At 57.2% G+C, this 26,311-nt stretch overlaps 1 protein-coding gene across 3 annotated transcripts; it reads right to left on the bottom strand.

The window, feature by feature from the left end:
* Positions 1-213: 213 nt before the first annotated feature.
* Positions 214-26,096, bottom strand: CDK18 (cyclin dependent kinase 18). Of its 3 annotated transcripts, none has more exons than XM_072759437.1 (16): positions 25,685-26,096; positions 9,494-9,643; positions 9,211-9,350; positions 8,308-8,433; positions 7,699-7,755; positions 6,744-6,858; positions 6,459-6,553; positions 6,174-6,236; positions 5,193-5,316; positions 4,956-5,076; positions 4,118-4,215; positions 3,794-3,899; positions 3,610-3,652; positions 2,805-2,895; positions 2,402-2,479; positions 214-1,668 (listed from the first exon to the last, which is right to left on the bottom strand). In XM_072759437.1, exons 2-16 carry the CDS (start codon positions 9,615-9,617, stop codon positions 1,634-1,636), a joined length of 1,416 nt encoding a protein of 471 aa, XP_072615538.1. In that variant the 5' UTR covers positions 9,618-9,643; positions 25,685-26,096; the 3' UTR covers positions 214-1,633. The 3 variants fall into 3 exon arrangements, with proteins under 3 accessions (XP_072615538.1, XP_072615537.1, XP_025847172.1); XM_072759436.1 differs by having other exon boundaries at positions 2,402-2,456; XM_025991387.2 differs by lacking the exon at positions 25,685-26,096 and adding an exon at positions 23,502-23,563 and having other exon boundaries at positions 2,402-2,456.
* Between the last annotated feature and the right edge of the window lie 215 nt (positions 26,097-26,311).

Raw genomic sequence — 26,311 nt, 5'->3', positions numbered from 1 at the left:
AACAGCAGGAAGGGTGCAGGGCGCCCCTCCCATGCCCAGGCCACCCTGGGCATTCAGAGATACACACAAACCAAACTTTGGCCTCTTTCTACATATATATACACACCTACAGGCAGCCCCAGCGGCACTCATGAGGCCTGGGGAAGGGCCTTCGGTCCTCCATCTTTGGCCTCAATCTGTCAAAACCAACTTTTCTGTACAGACTGCTCACTCTTTTCTGTACATGAATTAAATATATTATCTGTCTTTGTGCTGAGTCACGGGATATTCACAGTACAGTGGGGGAAGAGGGGAGGGACTTGGGGGAGACCAAGAGTCCCCAGGGCTGCTCCTGGGGCTGAGGGGTTGGGCTGGGCAGGGGGCTTGTGTAGAAAAGCCGGGCCTGGCCTCCCCTTGGCCTTGTCATTCGAGATTCAGCCAAGTGTTGAGGAGACCTTGGGAATATAACAGGCGTGCTCGGCAGGGGTGGTGAGGGGTGCCTTCTTTTGGGCTGCGGCCCTCATATTCCCAACCCCCTAGGGCGGGGTTCTCGGGATCAAAGCCTGTGCCTCCTATCCCACCTTCCTCTACCTCAGACTGTGACATTTACACCCTGCCCTCTGGGGAGGCCAGGGGCACAGGGAGGCTGGTGCCAGGACTGGGTGGAGCATGGACTGGGCCATAGTGGCTGAGAAAGAGGGAAGGGGGGTGGAGGCTGTGCTAGCCCCAAGGAGCCAAGGCTGGCCTGGCACCAGTTTCAGGGTGACCCTGCATATCTGGGCATTGTCCCCAGGACCCTAGTCCAGGGCTGGCTTATCAGTGCCCGGGCAAGATAAGCAAGGGCCACTCTTGGGAAAGGGTGGACAGGTAGGAGCTTGGGTCAGAGCTCCAAGGGCAGTGAGTGATCTACCACCTGTCAATTTAAGGCAATCCCGTTCACGCTGGGGAGATGGGCAGGAGCCAGCTGAGGTGGCAGGAGTGCAGCGGGTGGTACCAAGCCACCTCTGGACTCAGTGGGGTACCCAGCAGCATACGGGGCTTCTGGCCAAGAGTGGGGAACGGGGACAGGATGAGGAAGTGGCAAAGAAAGGATAGGCTCCTACTCTGTTGCTCTGGGGACACCCTCCCTTTGGGTGGGGCGGTGGGCTTTGGCACACACACTGGCACCCAGGATTCCGGGGTCCTGGACAAGATGCCATGTCACTTCCTGTTCTCAGAGGGGAAGAAAGTGAGTGATGTGTGGGCAGGCAGCTCCTGGGTGGGGAGGCATGGTGGTGCCCATGTTCAGGGCTCAGTGCTCAGCCTGGCACCTGGATTCTCCCGTCTGTGTGGGTCCCACGCTGCTGCCTCAGCACCTCAGGGTGGGAAAGGGTCTGAGGTCCCTCCCTGCCCCTTTCTCTCCTCCTGGGAAAGCAGCTCATGCCCAGTGCCAGGGCAGGTGACAGAGGGGTTAATGTCTGGGTGAAGGCTGCAGGGGAGGCATGTGAGAAGTGGAAGAGAAACAGCCATGGCCAGCAGAGCTGCCAAAAGGTCTTCTGGGCCAGCCACCAGCCCTGGCTCCTCTGTCCGCCCAGAGCCACGCAGACCCCATCCTGCCTGCGGTCGTGCTTGCTGTGACCTCTCGTCCCTGGGGCCGCAGCAGGGTGGGCACGGCTCAGAAGATGCTCTGCCTCCGGTTCTTCCCTCGTCCTGGAGAACAGAGGGGTGGGGGTGGGGGTGTGCTGCAGAGAGGAGGCTGGGCAGGCAGTGCCCCGGGGGCCAGGAGGGAAGGGCTTTTTCCAGTGCTATCCTGATAGGGCCAGTGAAAGTATGCTCTCGGAAGCCAGTCGGTCCTGGGTTCAAATCCCATCTTTATTACTTACCAGCTGTGTGAAATTGTGACCTAACCTCCCCTGTACCTCGGATTCACTGATTATGAAATGGGGAGCATTAATAGTACCTATTCAGGACACCTGGCTGGCTCAATCAGGAGAGCCTGTGACGCTTGATCTTGGGGTCATGAGTTTGAGCCCCACACTGGGTGCAGACATTACTTAAATACACACATACAAAGTACCAACTTCAAGGGTACTTTATATGAAATAAAGCACTTGTCACATCTGAGGCCATCAGCTGTTCTAGAGACAAGGTATGGTTCTCTCAGGATGGATGTGAGAGAATTCAGTTTGCAGAGAGAATGTACGAGAGCATGCACCTTCACCAGGGCTTTGTCAGGGTGGGGGCTGACGAGGGACACACTGGAGGAGGAAGCCTGGGTAGGAGATAGGGAAACCAGCCCCTTCCCTGTGCCCCATGGGAGGCCCTGCTGATTCCCCACTGCAGGAGGGGCCGTGGGGCCCCACCTCTGTTCTTAAAGGGGGAGGAGCAGCCCGCCCTAGCTCCTCTCAGGGGGGGGTGTGGGGGAGGAGGCACAAGCCCCTACCTGGCTGCTGGAAGGCCAGGCCCCGGTAGCCCGGGTCCTTCTGGAGCTGGATCTCCTTCAGGGAGAAGATGGATGCCGCTGTGGTGAGAGAGGAGACAGGCAGGCAGAGAGCCAGGTGGGTGCCCCCACACCCACAGAGCACCCCACCTGGCCGGGCAACCCCCTCCATTCAGGACTGGCCCTGGAGCACCTAACTGGGCTTTCAGGCGGCTTCTTAGATCTTACAAGTTTTGCCCATAGTTGCAGACGGGAACACATGGAAGCAAGTCCTGTGCCCAAGGCTGCTCAGCTGGACCAGGGCCACTGGCCTCTTTGTTCCCACTCTTCCACCCGCACCTGCTGCCCCCTTTCTTTGGTTCTGGGGTGACCCTGGCCCCTCCCCCAACCTCCAGCAGACACTCACTATCTTCAAGCTGGTGCACACGCTCTCCCAGAGACCGGAAGTAGGGGTGACTCAGGGCCGCCTCGGCTGACATGCGACTCTTGGATTCGTACTGAAAGGCACAGGGTGGGCTATAGGGCCCTGGCTGGGGGACTCTGGGGACCCCTCTGCGCAGTGCAACTCCCACACGAAGTTAGATGGCCAGAATGAGAGGGGCCTAGGTCTAACCCAGGAGCCCCCAGGGTCTGCTGCCAGCTTCCACCTCCAAGCCAGCCCGAGGCCATCTCCCCGCTCAGCTCCCAGGCCTCCAGCCACCCAGAGAAAACCAGAAATGGGACTTACAGAGAGTGACCTCCTTTTGGGATGGAAATAGAGAGGCTAAAGCCACCATGATCATAACGTTAATGACAGCAATATTAACGTGTAACGCCGACAACTACCCTTTACGGTGCGCACACTTCAAGACAGGCACCATACCCGGTGCCACGATCTCAATGTGTCCTCATGACCGTCTTATGAAACAAGAATCATTAATTCTTCTTTGCAACCGAGGAAACAGGAGCCCAGAAAAGTTCTATAACTTGCCCAAGGCCACACAGCTCACACGTGGGTTTGAACTGGGAATTGAGTTCAGGGTGTGTCCGCTGACACACTCTGGGTGCAAACCAGTGCTCCTCCTGGGTCTGGGGGTGGGGAGGCAGGGTGGGACACGGGGAGAGGGGGAGCGGGGAGCACAGAGGCAGGCGGGTGGAGGGCCCAGGCGGGTCTCACGCTTCAGTGATTGGGAGGCCGCCGGTCCCCGGGGTGGGGGCCCCAGCACACTCACCAGGAGGAGGCTGCTCAGGAGGTGGAGGCCGTCAGTGTCCAACCTGCAGGAGGAAGGAGCTGGCACAGGCCTGGCCTGGCTGGGGGCTGGGGAGGGCGTGTGCGGGTCACTTCCAGCAGGGCCGGCCAGGCGCGGCCAGGGTGCGGGGAGGCAGGGCTACCTGGGAGCGGGGAGGCAGGGCTACCTGGGAGCGTGGCTGATGAGCGGCTGCGGCAGGTACCGCGGGAAGCCGTAGGCTCTGAACTCAGACAGGGCCATCACGCCGGGCCACGTCTCTTCCGTAGGGGTGCCTGGGGAGAGGAGAGGGTGTGGGAAGGGCAGAGTGAGGAGCCGCCCGGGAGACTCGGGAGGGTGCAATGAAGGAGGTGGGGGCGGAGCGTGGTGCAGGCCGCAGGGATCGCTGCCGCGCAGAGGGGGAGCCCCTCTTCCCTGTCCCGGTAGGCGCCTGGGCTGGACGGAGTTCTGGCGCCCCCTGGTGGCGAGAGGGAGGGAGCGGCCGGAGACTGACCGAGGAGTCGAAAGATGAGGTGCAGCTCCTCCTTGACCGTGGAGCCGGGGAAGAGGGGCCTCCCCGTGGCCATCTCGTAGTGGATGCAGCCCACGCCCCTGCGGGGAGCAATGGGCAGGGGCGGCGTCAGGCTGGGCCTCCCCGCACCCGCCCTTCCTAGGGCGCTCTACCGGGGCGCCCAGGATGCCCTGCCTTGGCGGCTCCAGGGGTCCCGGCTCTGGGGTGGGCGGCCCAGTCGGCCACAGGGCCTCTCTCTCTGGGGCTTTCTCTGGGCTCTAGGGCGCTTGAGCTCCTCCTCACCCCGTGGAGTTTGGGTCTGCACCCAGGTGCAGGGCTGTCTCAAACTCTGTCCCTGTGTGCCCCCTACTGGAAGACGAAATCCACGGCCTTGGGGACCCCCCTGGCACAGAACACAGTGGCCATTCACTGGAAACCTGTGCTTTAGCTTTAAAATTGGGCTGATTTGTCGTCGTTTTTGTTCTACACCAGATCATATGCACGTCAATTTTAACACAAATACAATCTATCCTTTCCAAAATTTTCAGTAGCACTGATGCTTCGTCGTTTTTACTGTGGAAGCCCTCCTGGACCCTCCCGTAACCTACTGGGGAGCCCTGGGGGGATATTTCATAAGCAGAGCCTCGGGGGGTCTGTTTAGAGCCAGGGGAACCCTAACGTAGTTCAGACTTAATTCTTTCACATCCGGTTCCTGCAGCAGGATGTCACACGGCTTCTAGTCAAAGGAGGTTAGGCCGTTCCTCGCAGAGGGCCTCGAGGCAGCAAAAAGGAATGTGAAGGTACGGAATCCCCCTCACTTGGTCCCATGGTGCTCACTCACCACATGTCAATGGGGGTGGAGTACTCCGTGGACCCCAACAGCACATCCGGGGGCCTGTACCACAGGGTCACCACCTCATTGGAGTAGGTCTTCGTGGGCACTGACTTGGCCCGGGCCAGTCCTGGGGACAGACATGCCACTGAAACCTCCCATGTCCCTCTCACAGCACCCATATCCTGAGGAGGCTGTGCCAGATGCCGCACCCCCACCCCAGCCCTGGTGGGCTCTGGCTCTCACCAAAGTCAGCCAGCTTCAGCTCCCCCCTCTCACTAATGAGCAGGTTCTGTGGTTTCAGATCTCGGTGCAGGATCTTGCGGCGGTGGCAGTAGGCAAGGCCCCGGAGCAGCTGGAACATGAAAATCTGAGGGAGGAGGGGATGAGAAAGGTGAGCAGAAGGTGAGTTTGTCCCACCTGGGAGACCCTCTCTCTGCCCATGGCTTGGAGGGGTGGTGGGGTACCTGGAGAGCTACCTTGGTTCTCCACCCACACTGTGCCCCATCCTGGATGGGCTCCAACCATCCCAGGGAATCCCATTCATAGGAGAGGGCACCGGGTGGGTGGTAGAAGAGAGCTCTCCAGCTCGGGAGCTGAGGGGGGGCCAGGAAGGGCCAGGAAGCCCCGCTGTGTGTGGAGCTATGCACTTGGTTCTTTTTTTTGTTTTTAAAGACTTTATTTATTCATGAGAGACACAGAGAGAGAGCCAGAGACACAGGCAGAGGGAGAAGCAGGTTCCATGCAGAGAGCCCGACACGGGACTCGATCCCAGAACCCTGGGATCACGACCTGAGCCAAAGGCAGATGCTTAACCACTGAGCCACCCAGGTGCCCCTGCACTCGGTTCTTTAACAATGACCAGAAGAGGTCATTCATCCCTTCGATCTTCTCCAGAAGCCTCCTGTCATCCTTGTGCCCATTTGACAGATGGGAAAACTGATGCTCAGAGTTGGAGAGGGGGTTTTCTTTTTTGAGGGGATTTTATATCAACAGCTAGGTGGTGAAAGAGAGTGTGTGTCTGCATTGATAGGGTAGGGTGCTTAACACAGCTCCCGGTAGTCCCTGAATGGCAGTGACCTTGCACACCCTCATACCCATGAAGGTCTGAGTAGCCTCAGCAGCTGGGACCCTGGTGGTGAGAGTGGGTTCCCATGCTGAGCTTGAGAACAGATGGGTACTGAGATGGGGCGCCTGAGGGTAGGCGGCCCTTACGGAGACCCTCACCTTGACATTGTGCATGCTCATGAGGTTTCCGCAGTGGTCCAGATACTGCTTCAGGTCACTATCCTGGAACACAGAGCCTGGCTCAGCCCTAACCTGTCCTGACCCCTGGCCGGAAGCCCCTCCCTGGGCAGGGCCCAAGCTCTGAGCTGTCCTTAAACCTCCCTGGCCCACTCTTCCATGGAAGCATCTGAGAACCTGATTCTAGAACAAGGCCTGGGCAGCCCCCACCCTTTTCTCCCACCCCCACCACAGAGGGGAGAAGCCGCTAGTCCCAGCCCAACTCACCAGGTACTCAAACACCAGGGTAAGAGACCGTTCCGTATGGATGAGGTCATGCAGAGTCACAATATTGGCGTGCTTTAGGTTCTTCAGTAGAGACACTGTGGGGTGACAGGCCCACCTGGGTCCCTGGGGCCCCACATACCCCTCACACACTCTCCTCCTGGGAGCAGTCCTAGGAGCCCCCACGCCAGCAATGACCCTCAGCCCCCCAGGCTCCCACTGGGGCTCTGATTAATGAAGCCCTCCTCCCAGGAGCCCCCAGGGGTGCAGGACCCTGGGATGCTATACCCTCTCGGATGGCAGTGCAAGGCGCCCCCTCCTCATGCTCCAGCCGGATCTCCTTCAGGGCCACCAGGTTCTCCGTCAGTTTGCTGCGCCCTTTGAAGACTGTGGCATAGGTACCCTGGGGACAAGAACCCCAGCAGCACCAGCCACACTCAGGGCCCATGCTCCTCTAACCAGTGCCCTCCTCTTGGGCCTCTGCTTGGGCTGTATCCTTCCCCCTTCTTCTCCTTTCACTGAGATTCTGGGTTTGCTCCAAGGCCCATCTGTGACTCTGTCCCTCACTCCTTCCTGTTCAGAATGAACTGTCCTTCCCATGAGCCCCCAGCAGGCTAGGTGCCCTTCTATTGTAACACTCATTGTGTTTCTGCTTATGTTGGTGTTTACAGGTAGGTCTCCTTCCTGGCTTCCTAGAGGGAGAGGGCTGTGTCTTCCTCCTGTCTATAAACTTTTGCCCACCCCAAGGCCCCAACACAGAAGCAGAGTGCAGTGGTAAGAGAAACCGCTAATGGCATACAGTGTTTATTACCATGTGCCAGGCACTGCCTAAATGTATAAATGTTATTATAGTCACCTATTCTGACCTCATGACAACTCCAGAAAGCAGAGCAATTACATCTCCATTTGACAGAGGAAGAAACTAAGGCACAGAGAGGTCACCTAACTTGCCCAAGGCCACAGAGCTAGTAAATGGTGAAGTAGGGATTTGAATCCAGAGAAATACTTGCAGAAAAAGAAAAAAAAAAAGACTGGATTATGCCCCAGAGCCCACAGGCCCCATTCCATCCTCATGTCCTCCTTCTTGAGGACCTGGGACCCCTCAACACCTGCAAAAGGCTGGGCCAGATTGGACAGCCAAGATGGTATGCCTATATGGGGCGGGGGCAATGGGTGTGCACAGGACAGGGTGTGCAGGGGGAGAGCCTGTCCCTGCTCCTAACAGGCCTGCCCAGTCTCTTACCTCCCCCAGTTTGTCCAGCTTCACGTATGTTTCCAGTTTCCCAAAGCCAATATCTGACTGAGAGGGAAAGACATAGGGTCCTATGAGCTGGAAGGCTCCAGTAACCCCACATACATGATACCCCCCAGTCAGCTTCCAGAAGGGAAGGGAATGAGACCCCCTGTCAGGGGGAGGGAACAACAGAGGCTAGCAGGGATGAGGGCAGCCACAAATCCTAACCCCGTGATAAAAGTGGTCCCCGAGCCTTAACAATACAGATTCCTGGGACCCACCACCTGGACTCTGATTCTGTAGGTATCTGGAGTGGGAGCCAGAGTCCATGTTTGCAAGATGCTCCCAAGGAAACATTATAAGCAGCCACGACCGGAAAGCACATGCCAGCTGCTCTATGGGTCTCACCACGGTGGGGTTCCAGCCCTGGGCGGGCGCTCACCCAGGGGATGGACGTTGACCAAGGAGCACAAGCATGTGAATCAGCTGAGGCCAGCAGGTGGCACCAGAGGTCCACAAACTGCTGCAGGCCTCAGCTGGACCAGGCAAAACTGAGGTGTCCATGCTGGGGAGAGAGGGTGGTCCACCCTGGTGACCTCTGACCCTCCTGGGACTCACCAGGGATGCTCGGCGGGACATGCGGCTGAGTGGTTTAGGCAGGTCTGGACTCTCCAGCTGTAGCTTCTGCAGGAATTCCTGGGGTAGGCGGATGTCCATGGGCAGAGACAGCCTCTTACTGATGTCCTATATTAGCCGGGATGAGACGGGGACACCAGTGTCTGCTCCAGGTTACCTGGTGCTGTAGGACCCTTGCTTTTCACCTTGGGGCTGGCTTTCCCTATAGAAGCAACCCTAGCAGGGCCAGACCACGGGCTGTGACCCTAGGCTCACAGCTGCTTCAAGGACATGCTGAGACATCTGTGAACACCCGGGAGTTGCTGTGTGACCTTAGGAGGTTCCCTCCGCTCTCTGGGCTGCAGTATAACCCTCTTTAGAATGGGATTCCTACGGACATGAGCCTATTTTTCTTACACATGGGCATATGCCTACGAGCCATAAGAACAGTGGTCAAGGGCAGCCCAGGTGGCTCAGTGGTTTAGCGCTGCCTTCAGCCCAGGGTATGATCCTGAGGACCCAGGATCGAGTCCCACGTCGGGCTCCCTGCGTGGAGCCTGCTTCTCCCTCTGCCTGTGTCTCTGTGTGTGTGTTTTTCATGATTAAATAAATAAAATATTAAAAAAAAAAAAAAAGAACAGTGGTCAAATTGTCCAGCCCTCGCTATGTACCAGGACTGCTCCATGCGCTTGGGGTATATTAGCTTGTTTAATCTTCATGATGACCATTTTAACACAATGAGACTGGTATGCGGAGGCTGAGAAACTTGCTCAAGGTCACAGAGCTGATCAACAGCAGAGCTGGGATTTGAACCCATGAAGCTGGCTCACAGGCCACCGCCCTCCTTGGACATGCGTGGCTGGCGTGTCCTGCTGCACCCACAGGGGAGAGCCCAGAGCCCCTCACCTCCATGGAGAAGCGGCGCTGGTTCTGCCGCCGGTACTGCATGCCGGGGGACGGCTGCCCAGGGTCCTCCCCGCTGTCTGTCGGGGAGAAGGTGCTGGTCTCTGGCTGGGGGTCTCTGCTGAGAGGTCCGAGCTGCAGATCTGAGAGGGACAGGTGTCAGCTGCCCACCCAGCCCCTCTGTCCCCGGGGGGGAAGGGAAGGGGCAGGGACCTGTGCAGGGCAGGGGGGGCCCAGAGGGGCAGGGGGCGGCCAAAGGGGTGCGGGGGGCAGCCGGAACCCTCACCCTCATTGCGTCGATTGTGTAGCTGGTTGAACTGCTCTGTGAACTCAGTCAAGGACTCTTCGATAGTCTCGGTGCGCGGCACTGACAGGGAGAGGCGGCGCTTGAAGTTCTTCATCTTGTTCATGGTCAGCAGGGGCCAGGCAGTGGGGCCTGAGGCGGGGGAGCAGAGAAGAGCAGGTGAGAACAAGGCGTCAGGCCAGCCTACACTGGATGCAAGAATTCGAGGTCTTGGTCTCCGTCTGCCCATTGAGCTCTGGGGCCCTGCATTCGGGAGTTGGGGTTGCATCTTCCTCACCAAGGTTCAAGGACCTAGCCCTCCTCCTCCCTGTGGACCCCATTCCCCCCGGACACTCCCCTCCACCGCCCCTGGGAAGGTAGTCACACTATGTATTGGTCACTATAGCAAAGTACTGCTCATAAAGATGTGCCAGCAGGATCCTGAGAGCCTCACCAAAACTAGACAGTGACCTGTGAGCTGCTGGAGGTCTAGAGAGTTCTCAAAAGAGGCCTGGAGGGGCAGGGAGTGGACCAGAACTTGGGCCAATAGTTCTTTACTAACTTGTGTGTAAGAGCTTGAGTATGTCAACAGTCGGTAAGCCTTACTGATTGACGCCCAGAAGCTGAGCATCAGCTTGGCCTACAGCCTTTGACGTAATCTGGTCCAAACCCCACTTCATCCTGATACTGACCCCTGGAGGTCCCTCCCTGGCTGGCCCTAGGTCCCTGGATGTCAGGAAACGAGAGGGGACAAAGGGAGGGGATGTGTGCCTCTGAGCTGGCCCAGCCCCAGCTCTCCAGCTGAAATAGGGGAGGTCGGGAGCTCGTCTCAGGGGAAACACAGAAGTTTGCTGGAAAAAGAGGGCCCCAGGGACAGGAGGCTGAGCCCCTCTCACGCCAGAGCCCTGATGGGGCAGGGTGTCCAGTGGGCAGGGTACACAGTGAGGGAGAAGGGTGGGCTACTCTGGTCCCCTCAAGGCCCCTTCCCTAGCCAGAAGGGGCTCCTTCCCTGTGGCCCCCCAGCCCCCTTGCCCTCTGAGTGAGGGGATACCCTGCTGGCCATGCAGTTAGACTGCTTCTTCCCACAGACCCTTCCATCTGTATCTTGCCCTGAAAATTCACCTCCTTCCCCAATCACCCCCCAACCTCCCTCCATGATTTCGTAAGCTCGCCATGGCAGCCCCTCATCTTGCTCTGCCCATATCTCCCTGCTCCCAGGAGAGCAGAGACCAAGAGGCCTCACAAGTGCCCCACCGACGCCCACCCAGAAGGCATCCAGGGCCAGCCCTGTGATGTGAGGAGGCCACCCTACACCCTCTCCCAGCTTTTACCCAAACCCCCGGCACAGCCCATTCCCAATCACTAGCCAGTATCCTGTTGCCAAGGGAGGGGGCCACCAGACCCCTCCTGAGTCCTCCCAGCTGAAGGGATTATGGGTCAGTGAACATGTTTGCTTTGCTTAAAGATCATCTTTCTGTCCTCAGCCAGCCTGGAAAGGGTCCCTTCCCTGGGTCTGCAGGCTCCTGGCTGCCCCCAAATGCAGCTGAGCTGGGGCCCTGCAGCAGCCCTGAGCCAGAGACTGGGGAAGGCCAGGCCCTCCTTCCTCAGGCCAGTGCCCCTCGGAGTAGAGGTCTCGGGTCTGCACTGCCAGCCGAACCCATCTCTGTCAGTGGGCCCCGGAGTGTCAGTTGAGCTCAGCAAGTGAGGACTAAGTAGCTACTGGGGCAAGCACTGTGCTAGGCACTCACAGTGGAGTGAAGTGCACTCCCTATTTTCCAGGAACTCAGGGGCTGGTGGTGCCTCCTTTGATGAGAAGGTATCAGAAGCTCTTCTTCCAGCTTCCTTGCTGGGCTTTCCCAGCAGCCTTTGACTTTCCTGATTCTCCAGCCCTAAGCTCATTCCTGCCAGCCAGCCTCAGTGGCTCCGCCATGGCCTTTGTGGGGTTGGGCCTGATGTCTGTAGGACTCATAGACATGAAGCTCGCAGAAGGCAGTCACCCCGCCTAACACTGTAGTATGCACCCAGCCAGAGGCCAGAGGGCATCCCATAATGGAAGCTTCGTGACAGTGGCAGCACACGGGTTCCAGGGACAAGAGGACCTAGAGATGTCCTTACCTGTTCCTCACATCTCCCAGCATGACAAGAGAGTGAAGATGTCCCCACTGGACAGGTCAGTTGTTTACAAAGTTGGCTGAACATGAGTAGCACCAGGGAATATTTTTAAAAATTCAGATTCCTGGGTCTCACTCTCAGTTTCTGGAACTGAGGATGGTGACTGGGAAAACGAATTTTTTAAAAAAGCATCCCCAGTGATTTGGACCTGGAGCCATGGTGAGAAGCATCTGAGGTCTAGGTGAGGGATGACAGTCCACCCAGGTTTCCAGATTGCCCTCCTGTGCTGAGAGGGGGAATCCTCCTAGCTGGGAAGATGTAGGAGGGGAGAAGGCATGCTGAGCGGAGCAGAAGCTCCCCCATCCCCGCCCCCACCACTCAGAAGGGGAAGAAATGTCTGCCCTGCAGACTCATAGTCATGGTTCTCCTAAGGCTGGGGGGGTGGTGGCAGGGGAACCAGGCACTTGGCACCTTCGGGTCTGAGCTCTGCCAAGAGGGACTAGTCACGCCCCCTTCTAAAAACAGGGCTCCCCCATAAAGCCGTCCTGCAGTCTAGGATTTATGGGATGGCATGTTGGGTTTGTGTTCAGGAATCCACCAGTAGCTGCCATAAATCTTACATCCTTGCTCTTGCCTGTGGGGGAGGGGGGCCCATTAAAAGCCTTCTAGGAGGGAAGCCCCCAATTTCTGCAAAACAAAAGAGAACCAGCCCTGAGTGGCACCTGCTCCTGCTGTCCCCTTGGCTCCTCTTAGGAGCCAGAAGCTACCAGCCTGGGCCTAGTGTGAGATGGAGGGTGGGCTGGGGAGCTGGAAGGAGGCTGAAGCTGAGGACAGCTTCTCAAGCAGGAATGTAGGGCCAAGCGATGCGGAGGGATGGGGACCAGCTGTCCTCCACCCACTCAAGAAATCCAGAGGAAGTGGCTGTCTCTGTAGCAGGAGGGATGGAGGTCAGATGTAAGGATGGACTTTCTGATGGTGACAGAGGAGCAGGCGGCAGGGGTGGTGACCAGAGCAGAGAGTGGATGCCTCTCTCCGCTGGGGACAATCGGGGCATTGAACCCGCCAGGGTCTTGGGTGTGACAGGGCAGACTGAGTAGTGAATGGTCTCTGTTGTTCCCGAGCTCAAGACATAAGATGGCTCTGTCACTTTTCTCTTGAGAGAATCAGCTCTTCAGATTTGGGGGTCAAGGGAGAAGGGAGACAGGAAAAAGGCCTGTCACCTTGTTGCTGTCTGCCCCTCACCCCCATCTGGAGACAGAAGGGCTCAGTGTGACCCAGCCCGAGGCCAGCCCAAGGCTGGGCACAGTGTGGCCTTTGTCCCTGGGCCAGGGAGCCATCTGGGGCTGTCCTCGTGCAACTGGTGCCAGGGGAAGAAGGAGATGGGCATCCAGGGATACTGGCCTGGCCAGGCCGGGCTGGGGGATGCTGGAGGAGGGGGCTGCCCCTCAGGAGCTGGGGGCAGGTCCCCCATAGGCAGGCCTTCCCTCCTGCCCGCCCCGGCCCCCGCCAGGTAGGCCCGAAGGTCTCAGCCACCTCCTGCCTCTTCCTCCCGGGCACACACCCACCAGCCCAGAACTTCCTGCTGGTGCCAGAGGAGCGGGCGGCACCGGCGGGAGGAGCCAGGCCAGGAGGAAGCTCACACTTGCCCGGAGGCCACTATGTGCCCAGTGGCGAAGGGCTGAACTTCTGGAATGTTAGCGGGAGAAGCCCTTACAGACCCGCCCTCCAGGCCCTGCTGCCCACGGGGGACCCGAGGCTCGGCTCGGACGAGACCCCCTGACCTGCTCAACATCCGCGCAGCAATTTCCTGGTTACCAAGCGCACGAACTCCGTGACCAAAACGTGGCTCCTGGCCTCTCCCACCGGCGCTCTCCCCACCCTGCCCTCCCTTTGGTCTTGGCTGGAACAGCCGTTTGCAGTTCCAGGCCTTTCCCCCCGAAACCCCGAATAAAAAGCCAAATTCATATTTTGGTGCCACCATTAGCAGGGCTGGATGGTGACGCTTAGGTTACACTTGGGTTATATAATGTCTCTTAGCTTCGGTTCGAATCCTTCACTTGACAATTATTTATTAACAGCTACAGGGGTCCCTGGGTGGCGCAGCGGTTTAGCGCCTGCCTTTGGCCCAGGGCGCGATCCTGGAGACCCGGGATCGAGTCCCACGTCGGGCTCCCGGTGCATGGAGCCTGCTTCTCCCTCCTCCTGTGTCTCTGCCTCTCTCTCTCTCTCTCTCTCTCTCTCTGTGTGTGTGACTATCATAAATAAATGCAAAAAAAAAATTTTTTTAACAGCTACACGTGCCGCGCACTGCTGGAGATCTCGAGAGTCCGTTTACAAGAGAAACAGACGTGGGCAGCCCCGTTGGCACAGCGATTTGGCGCCGCCTGCAGCCAGGGCGTGACCCTGGAGACCCGGGATCAAGTCCCACGTCGGGCTCCCTGCAGGGAGCCTGCTTCTCCCTCTGCCTGTGTCTCTGCCTCTCTCTCTCTCATGAATAAATAAAGAAAATCTTAAACAAAAAAAAAGAAACAGACATGATTTCTGCCCTCCTGGTACTTACATTTTAATGGTGGGGAGCAGCACAGACAAGAAAATAAATATATAAAATGCACAAGATGTTAGGTGGTGCCCAGTGCAATGGAGCAAAATAAAGTAGCAAAGAAAAATGTGGGGTGGGAAGGCAGGATGTTGCGATTATAAACAGAGTGGTCAGGGAGTGGACCACCTAAACAGGTGGACAGGAAAATGACATTTCAGGAAGAATTCCAAGAAGGTGCAGGCAAGGGAGCTTGTCATGCGGAATGTAGGGGAAGCAGATCGGCGCAGGAACAGGAGGTGCAAAGGTCCTGAGGCAGAAGTGAGTTTGGAATGCTCTAGGAACAGCAGTGTGGCGGTGGAGGCAGCCATAGGGGAACCCAGAGGAGACTGTGTCAGCCCTTCACAGGGAACAGGAGGGTTTCAGCAGATGAGTCATGTGATCCCACTTAGATTTTAACAGGCTCCCTCTGGATATGGTGTTAAGAACAGACTGTATGGGCAAGGAAGGAAGCCTAGTCAGAAGGCTACTGTAGAGATCCAGGTGACAGATGGTGGTGGCCGAGACCGTGTGGGAGCAGTGGAGGTGGTTGGTTTCGGGATATATTTTGCAGGTGGAGAAGCCAAAGGGATTTGCAGATGGATGTATGTGGGGTGTCAGAAAGGAGTCAAGCCAGGCTCTGGAGGGCTTTGGCTGGAGCAGCTGGAAGGATGGCCACACGAGGAACGCTGGAGCGGAGGTCCGGGAGGGAAGACCAGAAACTAGGTTTGGGGCAAGTGTTTGGTGTCCAGCGGACGTCTTGTTGCAGACGCTGGGTAAGCTCATGCGATGCATGGAGCACGAGGATGGCGCCAAGAGATGTTAGCCCTTCTCTCCTCCTCTCTCAAGCTCCTGCTCAGATGCAAAGATATACCGGAAAAGAGGCCCCAGATAAAACTCATCAAACATCCTCCACTTACAGCCTACGAAGTGCTCTGAGACCCCCGATAGAAAAGGGGCAGGCAGCAAGAGCACGGCCAGCTACCAGCAGGCCTGACCACCTGACTGAGAGGGAAAGACTAGGCGGGCAGGGTCCCACCACCACCACCAGACTGACATGACTTGCTGGGGCCACACAGGGCGGGGACCCCCAGCCTCCTGGCTGACTGCTCTCAGCCCCGGTCCTCAGAGGGGAGAAAGCCCCCATGGCAGGCCAGGCCAGCCCACACGCCATGTCCAGCTACTACAGACACAGCCTGCTGCACGCCCCCTCCCTGCTGCCAGGACAGCCTCCTCCAGGTGCCAGAACTGCCACCTGCCCTGGGTCTGGGCCACCTGCCAGGCCTGGACTGGGAGACTACAGAGGCAGAGAAGGAGGTTGCCAGAGCACCCAGGGAAGCAGGGCAGCAGCCTCCACCCCACAGAAGTGAGACTGGTGTAGAGGGCGGGGGTCAGCTTCCTCCCTTAATCTCCAGGGAGCCAGGCTTCTCAGCAAACCCCTCTGAGAAGCCTTTGGCCTTCTCCCTGAATAAAGCCTCAATTCACAGCCTGCACCCAAGGTCCTTCGATCCAACCCCCTACCTCCAGTGCCTTGGGTCTCCCCAGTCCCCACAACCCAAGCTCAGCTCCAGCACTTGCATCCCTGCACACAGTTCAGGCCAGCTCAGGCCTGGGGTCTTCCAAGGCTTTCCTGAACCCCCAGGGCCCCTGCACGGCCCCCCAACTGGCACAGTCCAAGGAAGTGCATCATTTCACAGGGCCACAGGGAGGACTTCTCAAGCACGTCTCTGGGAGGGGGGGTGGGGGTGCCCTGCTCCCTCTGCCTGGTGCTGGGGACATACAGCAGAGGCACGTGGTGAGCACCTCCTGGGTTCCAGGAACACGTCACCCACTTTTCCGAGTCTTTCTTCTGCTTTTTTCCTGTTTTCTTTTAGATCTGTCTCCCAGGGCCCAGGGGCAGAACGTGAAGGCTCTAACTCCCAGCTGCCCACTCTGCAGCCCAGAGGGTCTGAGCCTCCGTCTCTAAGGCCAGTCCCTGACCAGGATCCTTACGATAGGACACCCTCTGTTGCCCACTCCCTGCCACCACGTCGGTCACTCTGCCACTTTGGGCCTTTGGGCAGGATTCAAAAGAACAAGAGGCCACGGCTGACCAAGTTTGCAGACGTCATGAGCTGGGACTTCAGAGACACTCCCTCCTCCCAGTGAGGACTGAGCCTCAGGGAGCCCTGTAGATACCATCTCTTCCTTCATCCTCCAGCTGACCCTGCCCAGCACAGCAGCCCACAGCGTGGGGTTTCCATTTCCCTCCCTTGAGACAAACTTCAGGGGCAGTCAGTCAGCAGAAGCCCGGAGCCCTCATCACTGACCTCACCCTGCCCCAGCTCCGGCCTGGATGAGAGGCTGCAAGCCTGGGGCCTTCTGGGTGGCCAGAACCTAAAAGCACAGAGGCCTGCAGTCCTCCTGCCAGTAAGCAGATGCTTCCCACAGCCTCTCTTTGGAATGCAGGAAGCAGGCGGGGATGGCCTTCCGGGAGCCTGCAGGGCTAACCTGCAGGATGCGTGGTCAGGAGGTGAACTGTCTGGGGCTCAGGGCTGCCCTTGCTCTTTGGGCAAATGTGCCATTTACCCCTGCAGAGTGCCACCTGATGGAAGTGTCCTATAATGAGGGACACATGCTGGCCAAGCCTGTTTCCCAAAATTCTCTGCTGTTTGGAATATGGAAGAAATCCCAGCTCTCCCCCTTACCAGCGCTGTGACCTGGGAAAACACCTCATGCCTTGATTTCCCTGTCTGCTAGATGGGGATAAGAGCTAATCCCAGATCCAACTGCCAAAAAGCTACCAGACTTAACTTTCTTGGTCACTTTCTGATGGGGTCACTCCCCTCTTTAAAATCCTTCCATATAACACTGCCCTCAGACAAAAGTCCAAACTCCAGGGTTCAGCAGATGGAGCCTCTTGTATTTTGATCTGTCTCCTTCTGGGGTCTTGGCTCTCACCCCTCCCTCCTTGGAGGGTCCAGTTTTATGGGGTATACTTGGCATTCCCAGAGTAAACCACACTAGTGCCCCGCAACTTTGCATGTGCCGTTCATTTGGCCCGGGATGCCCTTCCTCATTGGTAAGACCACTACCAAACTCAACTCAAGTGTCACTTCCTCTGGAAAGCCACACCTCCTTTCTATAGGTAAAATGGGAGGCTTCCTCCTTGTGGCTTCCAGACCAGCCTATGTACACTTGTCCCTGGATGTCAATGTCCTTCAGGACAAGAGCACGGTCTCAGCGTTTTTAGGTTTATCTCCCCAGGCCAGCTCCACTCTGAGTACTAGGTCTTGAGCACACCTGGGGTGGGCCTGGCCCTGCCCTCTTTCTGGGCACACCAGAGCAAGGCCTGTGGTCTACTCGACCAGCCCCTAGGCCCCCAGACATTGTTCCTCCTTGGTTCTCCTGACTCTCGGTGGGAGCTAGAACATTAGCAGGATGGGTGGGCCAGGGACTAGGGGAAGCCAGCGTAGTGCTCGCATCTTCAAGGCTTCAGAAACGCATAACGTCTTCTAAGAGGCCTTCTGTGATGACTGCCACTTCTCCTCTGGCCTGAAAGCCCACTGGCCCCAGCCTATGGCATCCTGGACACCCCCAAGCAGAGAGTTTGGCTCCCTGGACTGTATGTACCTGTTCATGTGTCTACTTCCTCCCTGGTTTGCCTATGAGCTTGTTAAGAACAAGGACAGGGTCTGACTCATCATTACACCCCCAGGGCCTTGCCCTGAGTGAACCCTCAAACGGCCAGCAAGTGAATATCTGAAAGCTGTGAGTTCTGAGTTCTAGGGCCTGTGTGGAGACAAGAGAGCAGCCAGGAGACGATCAGTTACCCACTGGGCTCAAAGCCTCAGCTCTAACCTAACCTGCCTTCTCTGGCCAGCTCTTGGGCGGTAGGGGAGCAGGGAGCCACTGAGCCACTCCTGCCCAGCAGCAACTCCCTCAGCGAGGTCTATAGAGATCTCTGCTATGGCAGATGATCCACAGTGAGGATGGACTGGGGATGGGGAAAGTCCTAATGCTAGGTTTCCACCCAACACCGTTGAGTCAGGGCCTTCCTCATGGGCTCCCATCCCTCAGGGGCAGATTCCCAGGGCCTCCTAGGTCAGGTGCACTACTTGGGTTAGACCTTGGCCTTGACCCCTACAGATGATCTCCCCTGCACATCCTGACTGCCCACTCTAGCCCCACACCAATCCTGTTGATGCTCACTCTGTTGCTCTCTTTTTGGCTTCCTAAGGCTCAAAGAATGGAGGCCCATATATCATCTTCTGCTTTTTCTTTTTGACCTTTTGGGAGGCTCTGGATTTACAAAAGTGATAAGATTGAGCAAGGCGCCCTTCACCAGCTCTGGTCCTGGCCGTGCAGAGCATCCCAGACCAGAGGCTGCAGCAAGGGGCAGTATAGGCAAGGCCTGTCCCCACATGGCCCTGCCTTCAGACCAGGCGCGCCTCCCCTTCCAGGCAGAGGGGACCCTTTCTCTGTTCCTTTTAGCAGGCTCCATATAAGACCCTCAAGGAAGGAAGTTCCCTCAGCCACCTTGCCCAGCATTTTCAAAACCCCAAAGTCTGGAACCTTTTCTGAGGTCTTCCTTCAGTCCCAAAGGAACCAGCTCACACCTATCTCCTCCCCATTTGCTTAAGCACAGAGGCTGGTGCCCACCATCTTCCGCACAATGAAACAGAGGAGGGGCAGCCCCAGTGGCTCAGCGATTTAGCGCCACCTTCAGCCCAGGGCATGATCCTGGAGACCCGGGATCAAGTCCCACATCAGGCTCCTGGCATGGAGCCTGCTTCTCCCTCTGCCTGTGTCTCTGCCTCTCTCTCTCTCTCTCTCTGTCTCTCATGAATAAATAAATACAATCTTAAAAAACAACAACAACAATGAAACAGAAGAGAAATAAGGCATATCAAGTTTGCCCACCTGCTAGATCTCCCTCGTCCATACAAGAAGCCCAGCTTTCCTGGTGGTCTGTCTTGGGATCTTTGTTAACATCAAGTGTGGCATCCCTGGGGACTTCTCAGTCCCAGGAGCAGGGAGGGCAGGACAGGAGGCTTTCCCAGCATGTCTAGACTGTATTCCTATTTATATTCCACTCCCAGCATCCTCCCCTGCCCCCTTCGGTAGAGCCCACCTTCCAACAGGACCCCCCACCTTCCAACAGGACCCCCACCCTGCCAATGTTCTCCAACCTTTAGGCAAGCTGGCCTCCTCACCTCACCATGGCTTCCCTCCCCCCAGGTTGGGCCTAAGCAGGCCCCTCAGCCCAGACCACTCCCACTCCTCCCTGCCTCCAGGGCCCCCTCTGAGAAACCTCTGAACATCTCACCCTGGTCCAACTCTTTGGTGCTGGTTTCTCCTAAGCACTCACTCATTCCATGAGTACCTGCTCAGGGCCAGCCACAATCCTAGGCACCACATCCTGTCTTCCCCTCCCTTGGCCTCCTGGCTGGACTCCTCCTGCTTCTCTCTCCCTCCCCCATCTGCCAGACTCACTTCCTCTACCTGACAACTCAATGCTGGCCCTCTCCAGAGTTCCCTCTCCAGCCCTCTGTCCTTCCCCTCCACACACTCTTCCTGGTGATTTCACCCTCTCCCGTGGTGGAAACCACCAGCCACGTGCCCATGACTCCAGACCCATAGCTCTGGCCCCAGCAAGCCCCAGCATCTCAATGAGCGGGTCCGACTGCCTGCCAGCAGGGCCCTGCCCTCTGGATGCCCCGGGGTGGGGGGCATCTCACACACTAGAATAAACCTCACTGGGCCTGGAGGGAGCAAATCGTTTGACATGTGTTTTGAAGTGAGAAGGGCAGACAGACATGTACAACTTGTCAAGCTCTATGTGCACTGCATATACACATACCACACACATACGCTTATATGCGTGCACTTATTAAACAGGAACACCACGGATAATCCAGAAAGATACAAGGTACTGTGAGAAACTCTCCTATCTTCTTGTTGCTAATTTGCATCCTCCAATACTTCCATAATGGCCATTTGTTGCTTATGTTAAAAGAAGTAACACTTCTTTTTAAATGAAAAGAAAGTATTTTTAGATTGAGATTCCAAAACTCTTTAGTGCAAGCCTGGGAGAACTATAATTATCTCAAACAGGGATTGGCAAACTTTTTCTGTAAAAGGCCAGATAGTCAATATTTTCAGCTTTGGGGGTCATACAGCCTCTGCTGCAATCACATGACCCCCCAGGTACCCAGGGACAAGATGGAAACAAGGGAGTGAGGCTGTCTTCCAGTAAACTTTTACTCGTGGACGCTAAAATCTGAATTTCATGTAATTTTCAATGTCACAGAGTATCATTTTCTTCTTTTGAATTTTCCCCAACCATTTAAAACTGTAAAGATCATTTTTAGCTTGCGTGCTATATCAGAACAGGCTGGATGTGGCTGAGAGCCCTGCCTTATTGAGACTTGCCCCTGAGCATCCACTGCCTGAAGGGCATCTGAATCCAGCACCCACCCATTCCTTTGGGAGGTGCTTTTTCTCCTCTTATCAGGCAGTGAGGAGGCCTTCCAGGGTTTCCCCAGCCAGGTGGCAGGAACTGGCTTTGCGGGCCTCAGCTGGGGAAAGCCCTCATCTGTGCTCTGGAGTTCAAAAGAATGGAGGTGGGGTCCTTCCTGCAGTTTCAGAGCACAGCTCACCTTAGCAGCAGGATTGGCAAAAGTTGGAACCACAAACCAGTAGTCTTGGATGGAGCTTTAGAAATCCCTTGGTCTGTGCCCTCATTTTTCAAGACTCAGAAAGGGAAATGACCTGCCCAAGGCCACTCAGGTTGGAGCAGCAGAGCTGAGATCAGAAGTGAGGGCTAATGACTGTGACTTCAATGCTCTTTTTGCTCCATTGGGGGCTACGAGGACCTGCCCAAAGATAGCAGTCCCTGCACGGGGCAGCGTTACCGGGCAATCGGCAGCCCACTCAAGGACCACCCTGCCCTAGGAAAGAATCAATGTTGGGTGTGGCCTCAGCCCAGAACATGGCACCCAGCCTAGCCACAGTGGGGGGTACTGGCAGCTGGGTTCCACACCAGGTACAGGCAGGGGGCTCTGGGACCCCTCATCTGGCCTACATCCCATGCCCTACTGGCAGAGGTGGTCTGGAGACCCAGCACTGCTCACATTATGAGTGATACCCTTGGGCACAGAACTTATCTCCTACCTGCTCTCAGGCACCAAATCCTGCCAGGATATGGGGGAAAGACAGAACAGGGCCTGGTCACCCAGCAAGGATCTCCTTTAGGGGCTAGAGGAGAGAAGTAGTCCTGCTTTCTGAAGGGACCCCCACGGGCAAGAAAGGTCAGGCTTCTTTAGGGAAGCAAAGGTGTAAGGGCAGACATTATTCTGGAGTTTTTTCAGAACTTACCATAATAACAATAAAATGCAGAAGATCCTTGGAACCAGGGTGAGTAGAAACGTTTTAGGAATAGCTCCCTTCCCCATCTGAGGCCTGATTGTGGTTTCTACAGGGACCGGCTAGAGGTCGGGCTACTGAGAACCACCAAATGTGTCCCAGTGACTCCATTGGCCACTGCCCCTCGCTAATGACATGAGGTGAGGCAAAAAGCCAAGAGTATCACGGCCACTGTCTCCCTGACATCCTTGCGAGTGCAAGAAAGAATACTCCCACTCTCCCCATTTTCTCAGTGAGGAAACAGGCTTGGGTGAACAGGGTCCTGCGCCTGAGGCAGCATTTACTCACCAGCAGCGGCAGGATTAGAGTCAACCCCGAAGTTGGTAAACTGCCCCCACTTGTGCTGAACAGAGGACAGGCGCTTGCATATGAAGAATGAATGAATGCACCAGCTGATTAGAGAGTTGCCTTGTCTGTCTCCACGCTTTCAATTCCAGAGAAGACTTACTTAATGTCAGTAGGTAGGGTGGGGGCACAGGGTGAGACCTCAATCCACAGTTCCAAGAAAGAGGGTCTCACCACCCACCCGTCCCTTCATAAGTTCTGGCCAGTGTGTCTGAAACCAGGGCACCCTGTCTTACCAGGGACACTCACACCTACAGGGAGCTTCAAGACCCTTTTTGGTTGCAAGCCAAACCTCATTCTTGCTTCCCTACCCCTCTTCCCCTGCAGATGAAACTGGTAAGATATCAGGAGCAGATGGGCTCCCTTCAGACAGGAGTCCTGGCTGAGAATTGCCTACAGCTTTCCCTCTTCTTGATCTCCTGGGGCACCACTGGCCAGCTCTTGGCAGGCCCGGCCCCAGCTCTGCGGTGATCCTGGGCCTCAGGCCCTCTGCCTGAACCACGGTTAGCTGGCCTTAGAGCTGGGGTCACCGGTATGCACGTAGCCGTGGGGACCAGGACAAGACGGGCCTAACCACAGGGAGCTCCCACCCCCTGGAGATGGCAAACCGCCCACTCAGCAGCAAATGCCAGGAGGGCAAAGGGACAGGGTCCAGGGCCAGGGAGAGAAGGGGTTAGGACAGGACACAGGGCTACAGAAGAGAAATGTGACTTGTTCCCAATGAACGAACAAGGTGAAGCTAATCAGGTGAGTTTGGACTGGGGCCAGCCACTCCCTCACAGACGACAGAGCAGAACAGGAACTGCAATTCATTAAGTAGCCCGTGAGGGTCTTCTTACCCCAGGGGAAAGAGGCCTTGCTGGAGGCCCCTAGGAGCCGAAGGCTGTTGGTTTTCCAACTTCCAGTGCCCACCCGGCTCATACTAGAAACTAGAGGGCAGAGTCCCCACAGCACAGATTCCTAGTCCCCTTCTAGCAGGTTTCCATCCATCCTTTCCAGGATGCTTAGGGCCCAGCCTGCTGGGATTAGGAAAGCTTGCCTCAAAAATAAATAAATAAATAAATAAATAAATAAATAAATAAATAAATAAAAATAAAAATAAAAATAAAAATAAAAATAAAAATAAAAATAAAAATAAAAATAAAAATAAAAAAAGGAAAGCTTGCCTCGGTCTCTATCCCAGAGCCAGGCATAGTGTGATAACTGGGAAATTTCCTTCCCAAATAACCATGCACAATTCAGCTAGCAGTAATTGAGCATCTGCTACATGCTAGGCGCTATGTGTTATTTCATTTAGTTCATCTAACAACCTACAATGATCCCCCTTTCACAGATCACAAAACTGAGGCTCAGAGAAGCTCGAAAGTCTGCTGGGGAGATGAGGGTTAGCTAGTATGTTCTAGACCCGGATTCCAACAAGATCCTGGTTTGCCCTCCTCTTTAGGTCTCAAACTCAGGGAAGGGAAGGAATTGGGAGGGATGGGTAGAGATGCTGGATAAAAGTCCTAAACAGGGTGACCCCAGAAAGAAGAGGCATGGTTGCAGTAGAAGGTGAGTCCCCGCGGGACTCACCGTGCGTGTCCTGGGGCCGCGGGGCTGGGCGCCGGGTCCGCGCCCGGGGCTCGGGGAGCCTTCCCCCAAACTAGGCTCTCTGGGCTACAGCACAGGGCATGTTTGCCCCGGGAAACAGGAAGGCCCAAGCCAGAGTCTGGATCTATAGAGAAAACAAGTACGGCCCTAAAGGCAGCATCATGTCCCCTGGGACCTAGGGGTTGGCTTTAGAGGAGGCGGCTGGATCCGATGAGATCTCAGGCCAAGAACCTACTTGTTCCTCGGATGTGGTGTCTTCTCTCCTGCCACCCTGGCACAGAACAAGTGAGAGCCTCCTTATCTGGAGCACCACACCCATCCATCCCTCTTTCTCCTGAGGACCAATGTTGAACCAGAGAACTCCAGAGCCGGCCAGGATCTCCCCTGATGGGGCAGGGACTGTGAGCAGGGAGCTGTGGGCTAGATCCCACTTATATGAGACTTGGGGAAAGTTGGTCTCTCAGAGTCTCTCTTTCCTTGCCTATCAAGCGGGATGGTAATACCCACTTTATGAAGCATTGTAACCCACTGTTTGGCACCCAGTGGATATTCTATAAATGGTAGCCACTAAGGCATTCAGAAATCGGATGTAACTTACTGAAGTCTATTCTGACTTTGGAAACCCCCATAAATATGGGAAGAACGAGGGCTCCATTCTCCTGGAGGGGCATGGGCAGCCAGCGGGGAGAGTCCCAGGAACCTAGCAGGCAGTGAGGCTGCAGGGGTTGAGGGGAGGCGAGTCTCACTGGCTGCCTGGGAGATGGCTGGGGCAAAGTAATCTGAGCCAGTAGCTTTGCTGTGGCAAGGTGACCCTCCCTCCAAACCGCCTTCAAGATGCAGACCCAAACCCAGAAGCCAGTGTTGCTTGGGACCATCCCTGCCTCCCCTCAATGCTAAGCAATGTTTCCCAGCCCACTCCCGAGGCCAGACTAAAAGGTAGGGGATCTCCGTGGGTGAGGGTGCCTGTCAGCATCCTCTGGGATTCTGATGCCCCAGCCCAGTGGCCTGGAATGTGCTGTGCGCCCATCTCATATGGTCCTGGCCATAAGGGGCAAGCTCGTGCTGGGAGTGAGTCACAGTGCCCAGGCCGCAGCTGGGGAACTGCTGAGGGTTGAGCTGGGGGTAGAAATGAGATTCCTGGGGAGCTGACCACCCCCCCCAACACAGCCCTAACTATCCTACCCCTGCTGTCAGGAAAGGGTTCAGAGAGCATTAAAGAGGCCACTGGTGCCTAGGAGGGTGCTGACCCCACAGCACAGAAAATCAGGCACTGTCTCAACAGCCCGACGCCCACGGGGCCTGCAGACAGCTCCAGGGAACCCCCGCCTCCGCAGCCAACAGGGAGAGAGGAGAGGCCTCCGGTCCAGACCCCATTTCAGATTTCAGATTTCAGATTTCAGATTCCTGATCCTCTCCCCCTTCCCCCGCCCCCCAAACAGCAGGATCCTCAAGCCACAGGGCGCAACAGGCCCCCGCCCGCCTTCCCGGCGCAGGTTAACCCTTTGCCCGCGGCTGCTGCGGGGTCCCCGTGGTCTCCCGGAGGGGGTGCCCGGAGCGGCTGCCATCCCCAGGCCCCGGCCCGCCCCGGCGCGGCTCACGTGTCCTTCCACCTTCATCCCGGGGCTCTGCCCTCCCACCCTCCAGCCGCCGCTCCGGAAAGTTCACCGGAGCCCAGGGAGCCCATGGGGGCGCGATCCGGCCCCACGCTCGCGCGGGCTCCGCTGTCACCGGAGACTCCCGACCCTTGCCCTTCCCAGAAGGAAGGGCGATGGGAAAGCGCCCGTCCGGAGCCTGGGTGGAAACTTTGCTTCCTGGGGTTCAGACCGGAGCCCGCGGGCCGAGTGAGTCCCAGCGGAGGCTCCCGGGGGTGGGGGGCGGCGAACGCAAACCAGCGCACCTGCACCTCGGGAGGGGCCGCTCGGGGCATCCCCCCCCCCCCCCCCCCCCGGCGCGGGGCCCACACGCCTCGGGATCCCGGGTCTCCCCGCGGCGCTCCGGCTCTTCCCTCCAGCCGCCCGCCCCGGGGCCAAGCGCTCTGGCGCCTTTAAGAGCCGCTCCGCGTACCTTTGCTCGGGCTCCCCGGCGCCGCGGCCCCCCCGCCCCTTCCCCCCGGGGCGCGCCGCCCGCCCGGCCCTCCCGACGCTGCCCGGGCCCGCGGGACTCACCGCGCGTGTCCTGGGGCCGCGGGGCTGGGCGCCGGGTCCGCGCCCGGGGCTCGGGGAGGCTTCCCCCACTCCGGAAAGGTGAGCGGCTCCCCGGAGAAGCTGCAACCTGAGCTGGAGGGGAGGAGGAGGAGGAGGAGGAGGAGGAGGCGGAGGAGGAGGAGGAGGAGAGGAGGGGAAGGGAGGGTGCCAGAAGGTGGGGAAGAGGAGGGAGGGGGAGGAGGAAGGGAAAAACCGGCCCCCGCCAGAGTTTTTCACGTGTACAAGTTGACTCCTCCCCCGTCCCTCCAGCCCTGCCCACAGCCGCTGCCAATCCCCAGGGCTCCCTCTGCCCGGGTGCCCACCCCTTTCTCCCACTCTGGGAACCAGGGTCCAAGTGCCTCTTCCGGTTTCATTCCTAGGCCTGGCCTCTGCCAGCCTTCTGGGGCTGGCCGGGAGAGCCTTGACTAGGCGATGAGCCCCCCTGGATCGGAGCACCCCAGGACTGGAGCCAGACCACCAGGGGTGATTCGCCGACAGTGCCTTTCTCCAAAGGTAGCTTGCTCACCTTCTGAGTTTGATCCTGGATCCCAGCACCTGGCACCCCAGGAGCTTATGCGCACAGATCCGCCCTGTTGTGGCCATATTTCC

This window comes from Vulpes vulpes, chromosome 5 (assembly GCF_048418805.1).
Source record: "Vulpes vulpes isolate BD-2025 chromosome 5, VulVul3, whole genome shotgun sequence".
In the NCBI taxonomy this organism is placed as follows: Eukaryota; Metazoa; Chordata; class Mammalia; order Carnivora; family Canidae; genus Vulpes; species Vulpes vulpes.
Note: the sequence above shows the minus strand (reverse complement) of the source record. Positions and strands in the feature narration are given on the sequence as shown.